General features: G+C 33.4%; 1 protein-coding gene across 2 annotated transcripts; it reads left to right on the top strand.

Moving 5' to 3' along the window:
- The first annotated feature begins 440 nt into the window (after nucleotides 1-440).
- Nucleotides 441-5,691, top strand: LOC111390571. 2 transcript variants are annotated; one of them, XM_023015631.1, is made up of 4 exons: nucleotides 441-579; nucleotides 871-1,313; nucleotides 5,028-5,265; nucleotides 5,479-5,691. In XM_023015631.1, exons 2-4 carry the CDS (start codon nucleotides 944-946, stop codon nucleotides 5,504-5,506), a joined length of 636 nt encoding a protein of 211 aa, XP_022871399.1. In that variant the 5' UTR covers nucleotides 441-579; nucleotides 871-943; the 3' UTR covers nucleotides 5,507-5,691. The 2 variants fall into 2 exon arrangements, with proteins under 2 accessions (XP_022871399.1, XP_022871400.1); XM_023015632.1 differs by having other exon boundaries at nucleotides 499-655.
- The last annotated feature ends 807 nt before the right edge of the window (nucleotides 5,692-6,498 follow it).

The raw sequence follows: 6,498 nt of genomic DNA, 5'->3' as shown, positions 1-6,498 counted from the left end.
CAAGTTTAATGGGCTGATATTGGATTTGGAATGGACTCTGTTAAATTTTGGCTAAATGTGAGCTTTTCACTCCAAAAACTCACTTCACTCTAAAAACTCACTTTTATTTTAATTGTTTTAAATATATGACATATACAAATGATCATAGTAGTTGTCAAGGTTTAACGGATCAACATCAAGTCTAAAAGTGGATTTCGCTAATGTAGTGATCATGTAATATTATTTAATTTATGTAACATTATTTAATTTTAGTTATTAAATGGATCGCAAGACTAATTTTAAATCACATAAGTTTCAGCGACCATTTGCGAAAATATCTCGTTACAAATATTCAAAAAAGATTATGATCATTTAGTGCTATTTGTGTCAAATTCCCTATATACTAATTTGAGGTCCACTAGGACTAAAGTACTCCGCCCAGAAAAATCCTGGGGAAACATGAGCCCAATTCCCCCTCTACCCGCACTCCCAATTCCAACCCTGGCTGTATAAATAAAATTTCTCCCAATTCCTGAAGTTATACGCCATATCTATTTCAGGCTGCAGATCCGGGAACCGGAGAATTCGCCATTGGGAGAAGTAAGCTTTTTCTTCAACAGTTTTATTGTTTCCACGCTCATGACGGTGTTCTGCTTCAAATATCCAGATTTGATAGGTGTGTGTATTGTGGGGGGGGGGGGGGGGGGGTTTTTTTTTTTTTCCTTTGTATATGTATGATGTGGAGGTCAGTCGAAATTCTGGTGTTGATCATCCAATCAAAGATGTATGTTATTCATTTCGGTAGTCAAATTTTTTTTTTTTATACATATGTTCTTATATCTAGTTTTGACAGCTATATAATATATTGTAATTGTTTGTTCCTTTTTTAAGACATTTGAAAATAAGGGTTCGGAGGTTAGGTTTTTACGGAGTTTCTGGACCTCGACGTCTCTAAAATACTCTGATGGGAAGATTTAAGCCAGGCGGTCAGCGTTCATGTTTGGTTTCTCACAGCTTGTGGTGTGATTGTGGGGTTCCGAGGGGAAGAAGAGATCAGCCATGCCGTCCTCCTTGGCCGATCCTTGCGACTCAATACTACTTGAATGACAACTGGAGCCCAATTTTACCTGTAGAGTTCGTCAAAAAGGTTAGAGGGAGAAATTTGAGGAGACTAGAACCTAAGGAGGAGGATGATGGTGAGCTCACTGAGCTGGAGGACACAAAGGATGAAGAAGGCAATGACACTGAGGCTCCGTTTTCAGAATTTGCTGGTAAAAAGAAAAAAAAGGCTAAGAAAGATGGAAGCAATAATGCATTGAGTGCTTCAAGTTTTGGTTTACTTGGAGAAGGAGATGACGTCAAAAAGGTTAGAGAGAGAGATTTTAGGAGAATAGAACCTATGGAGGATGATGATGGTGTGCTCACTGAGCTGGAGGACACAAAGGATGAAGAAGGCAATGACACTGAGGCTCCGTTTTTAAAATTTGCTGGTAAAAAGAAAGGAAAGGCCAAGAAAGATGGAAGCAATAATGCATTTGGTCGTTAAATGTATTATTTTAACAACTGGTGTCATTGAATATTTTTTCCTATTTTAAACAAATATTTAATTTTAAAATATTTTTTCCAGACATCAATTTTTTTTTTCACCGATGTTAAATGTAATTTAATTTTCATAGCTGCTTTATTTGAGCATGGATATTCAATTGTCTTTGCACAGTTGAAGTTGCATATTAAGTTGAATAATGTTCTTATTTGACATGTAAAATTAATTAGCAATTTGTATTTTTAAATTGCTTAGTTGCCTCAAATGTTATCAGAACCTGCCTGAACCGGTCGATTCGACCAGTAAAATCTAGAATCGATAATGTAATCAGGTCGATTACATGTCAAAAACCGAAAATTTTAAAACCACATAAAAACTTTAAAACCGTCCGGTTTATTTAGAACCAGTAAACCGAACAAGTTTTAACAGTTATTCTAGTTCAACCATGGCATCTCGTTTGAATTTCAGTAGAAATCTCTAGTTCAAATCTTCAGTAATAATATCCAGTAAAAGTCTTTCACATCTGTTGCTTCTGGGATGTCTTTCTAAGGGTATCAGACACCGTATTAACTGAAACATCAATATGCATGCTCGTCAGCCTGTGTTTTTTCTAGCCGTAGGATAGCCTCTTGAATTCAAAAGCATTCTCAGTTAAAGTCTCCAGTTTAAGCTTATTTTTTTCTTCACTATGGCTTATTTGTTGGAATTAGGTTTTTATTGATATTGTGAGATTGCATTTGGTTGTTAAATGTATTATTTTAACAACTGGTGTCATTGAAATAAAATTAATCGATTTATAATATTAATTTTTAACGACTGTTTTTTTCATTGTTGAAATGAAAGGCAACTAAATTCTAGTTGTTTTCATCATTAGCGACAAAAATAGTTGTTACAACAATCAAACAAATGGTTGTTAATAAGATAATCGGTTGTCAACACAAATCTTTTACGACCAATTATTTAGTTGTTAAAATAATACATTTAACGACCAAATGTATATTTAGTTGTTAAATACATTTGTTTTCATTGGATTTCCTAAGATGAAAGAAATCAATGGGTAATTAGCAAAAAAATCCCCATCGTTTGTACTCATTGCGAAAATGGTCCCTATCGTTTTGAACCTGCTATTTACATTTTCATTTCAAACCTTTCTTGTAGAATTAGTCCTTTCTGTTATATTCTGTTAAATCCATACGTTAAATAAGTGTAATTTGATGTAAAAGGTCTCTATTGCTTGCTAGAATTACACAAATAGTCTCTATTATTTTAATTTTGATATTTGGATATTTAGATCGACATTTATTTGCTTAAACGGTCCTTGTATTCATTTTTTCTATTATAACATTATGAAATGACTAATTTATCATCATATTTAAATAACCAAATAGAAAATAGAAATAATATAAACAAATTGTATCTAAATTTTCTAATTTTTTTTAAATGTACAAACGAATCTCAGGAAAATAATTGAAACATTCTAATAAACAAAAACAAAAGTATTTCATCTTCCCAATTAACCCACATACCCTACGCCCCTCCCCTACACTCCACCACCACCACCACCATCACAAAATTAATTAAAGAAATAATTAACAATATAATAAAAGTAAGAATAGAAAAAAATTATAAAAACAAAACAATGTTTATTTCTCATCAATTTTTTTAATACTTTTAATTCTCTTTTTAATTATTTTGGTGGTGGAGGATAGGCATATGGGTAGGAGTAGGTGGGTTATTTGGGAATATAAAATATTTTTTTATTAGAATGTTTTAAATTTTTTTTATGTGAGATTTGTTTGTAATTTTTAAAAAATATTAGAAACTCTAGATACAATTTTTTTATATTATTTCTTTTTTCTATTTTTTTTTATTTAAGGATGAAGATAAATTAGTCATTTTATAATGTTATAATAGAAAAAATGGATGCAATGACTTTTTAAGCAAAGAAATGTCGATCTGAATATCAAAGTGTCAAAATTAAAACGATAGGAATATTTGCGCAATTACATCAAACAATAAGGACCTTTTACATCAAATTACACATATTTAACCGAATATGATGGAAAGGACCAATTCTGCAAGAAATGTTTGAAATGAGAGTGTAAATAGCTAGTTCAAAACGATAGGGACCATTTTCGCAATAAGTACAAATGATAGGGATGTTTTTTGCTAATTATCCGAAATCAATGTTTCAAATATTTTGATTCTTTGTTTAACATGAAATAATGATGAATGCTCATCTCGATGTTTTTCCTATGCTATGAAGAACTCCCGAAAGCTCGTTTATAGAATTAAGTGTTCACTTTATATTGGATACTTGGCTGAATTGTAATCGGGGCATCTATTATATACGATGGGTAATTGTGCTAATTTGGAACTTGACTCAAGGTCTTACTGATCGTTTGAACAGCGTGCTTGGCTCAGCTTTTAAGCTACTTTTTAGTCCCAAAGCACGTGGCAGATGTGTCTCGTGTATTTTGTTGGAGACTGGACTAGACTTTTTCTTATATATATACTCTTACACATATGCGTGCATATATAAACGTATTTCTAGATATAAAGATAAATATTGTTGAATTTATAGTTTGATTTTTGATAATATAATTCTCGGGCAATTATTTTCTCTGTTATTTGTTCGATGATATGAACGTGTAAACATATGGCTAGATATCTGCGTACTTGTTGAATTTCTATTTTGACTTGTGATGAAATGATGCTGTGGGAATTATTTTGTTCGTTATTTGTTTAATAGTTTTAATTGAAGTGATTTTGGTAAATATATGTGTATGTGTTGCTGACCTTTTTTTTATTGAGGCGGTCATGTTGGGTCTATGGTTTTATTAATATTCGATCGCAAGCATTTGTGTATATCTGATGTGGAGGTCAGTCGAAATTTGAACTGTGATCACTTATATTTCCATAAATCATATCTTAATCTGAGTCGAGATTCTGGTGTTGATCATCCAACCCAAGATGTATGCTATTCGTTTTGGTGGTCATTTTTCTATTTTTCAATTTTATACGTACGTTCTTATATCTAGTTTCGACAGCAATATAATATATTGTAATTGTTTGTTCCTTTATTAAGACATTTGAAAGTAAGGGTTTGGAGGTTAGGTTTTTACGGAGTTTCGGGACCACACCATCTCTAAAATACTCTGATGGAAGATTTGAGCCAGGCCGTAAATGTTGGGGTTTTAACAGCTTGTGCTGTTGTTGTGGGGTTGTGAGGAGAGGAACAGCTCGTTCATGTCGTCCCCCTAGGCCTACCTGTGTGAGTAATCACTGCCTTTATCACTGGAGGACGGTTTTACCGTCAAAGTTCTTCAAAAACATTAGTAGGAGAAATTTGAGGAGAATGATGATGGTGAGCTCGCTGAGCTGGAGGACACGAAGGATGAAGAAGGCGATGACACTAAGGCTCCGGTTTCAAAATTTGCTGGTAAAAAGAAAGGAAAGGCCAAGAAAGATGGAAGCAATAATGCATTGAGTGCTTCAAGTTTTGGTTTACTTGGAGAAGGAGATGACGAGGATAATGAAGATTCAGGAATAACAAAGAGAATATTGATTATGAAAAATCAGGATGCTGAAGTAGCAGGTTTTGCACCTTGTGAGAAGCAAATTACTGAGCTTCTTAAAGTTGGAAAGGATGAGAGAGCACCGAAAGCGGGGAAGAGGAAGTTGGGCACCCACAAGAGAGCAAAGAAGCGTGAAAAGATGGCATTTGTTCTCCGGAATATGAGGTGAATGACAGTAATATACAGCGTGTCTAAATTGTTAAGTACTAAAGTTTTTGCTCGCATTGTTTCAAAGGACTTGAGCCTAACTTCTGTTGCTTGGTGGATATTTATTTTTATAATTCTTGATCTCATTCATCTGTATTTTGGCAATAAATAGTTAAATTCATCCATTTCCTGTATAAGTGCTCACAGTTTGTTTTATGTTGAACAATATAGGGCTGCTGGAGGTGGAGAAAAGACGTAAACTGCTACACTTGGATTTCTTAGGAGAGTTTCGCCGTTTACGAAAATCGGAGAAAAGATTTGAGTTGTTTAGCCCCTTTATTTAGTTAAACTGGAGATTGTAGTTTTGATTTGACCGTTTGGAGAAGGTTGTTGATGAGACTAGTTTTTTGTTGAAGGTTTTGCCAACGGTATTTTTTTACTTGATATTCATTTGCGATTTGCATATGAACCTATCTTAATCGTATCATTGCTAGGACAAGTCTTAGGACAGATGTAGCATTCAGGTTTACTGTTGAATCTAATAACCATGGGCTTTTTTATACTTTTCAGACTTAATCCATTACACTGGAACTCCAGACTCTTGAAAAATGCTGCCCGATGCATTTTTCCTTCACCCCAGTGAACCCACTCCTATCTCCCCAGAAAACAACTGAACTTCACCCATTTTTTTATTTTTTATTTTATTTTATAAATTTTGTAAAGCTATGATATCTAAAAACCATGTAATACATTAGTTTAAAATCCATTCATTACCCAATCGCGGGAAAGAATAAAAGCATTTCCACATGCTTAATTGAAATTTCCCATCAAGGTAATAAAACCTTAAGCCATCGGTGTTCAACATATCCGAAGGTTGTTAATTCTTACGTCATTTGTCAATAATGTAATCACTTTCTGGGCGGTGAGCATATCAAGTTAATTGCTCACCTTTTAGAGTAATGCTATTTATCTAGATTGTAGGTGACACTAAAAGTTAGGTACACTTAAATAACTATATGTGAAGTTCATAACAATGGTTAATGAATATTGTTCAACCGAAGGTTTCAATAATTTGTATTGATCCTAACGGCGGAGAATATTAAAGGTTTTTTAAAGTAGAAATTTCAAACAAGAGACGGGTTCTCTTAATACGATTTTTGTAGCAACATCTCCAAAGTTGATGTAGATTGCTTATGAAATTTTGTGACTTGCGCAAAATTGAAAATGTCTAAAAGAATCTTTGACCAATGT

Source organism: Olea europaea, unplaced genomic scaffold (genome assembly GCF_002742605.1).
Source record: "Olea europaea var. sylvestris unplaced genomic scaffold, O_europaea_v1 scaffold69, whole genome shotgun sequence".
Classification (NCBI taxonomy): domain Eukaryota; kingdom Viridiplantae; phylum Streptophyta; class Magnoliopsida; order Lamiales; family Oleaceae; genus Olea; species Olea europaea.
This window is presented reverse-complemented; position numbering and strand designations above follow the sequence as displayed.

Coding starts and splice junctions, on each gene's coding strand:
- LOC111390571 (XM_023015631.1), top strand. CDS start 944: ATGGGAAGATTTAAGCCAGGCGGTCAGCGTTCATGTTTGGTTTCTCAC. Junction 1,314..5,027: donor ATTGAGTGCTTCAAGTTTTG/GTTTACTTGGAG, acceptor CTTCAAGTTTTG/GTTTACTTGGAGAAGGAGAT. Junction 5,266..5,478: donor TTTGTTCTCCGGAATATGAG/GTGAATGACAGT, acceptor TGAACAATATAG/GGCTGCTGGAGGTGGAGAAA.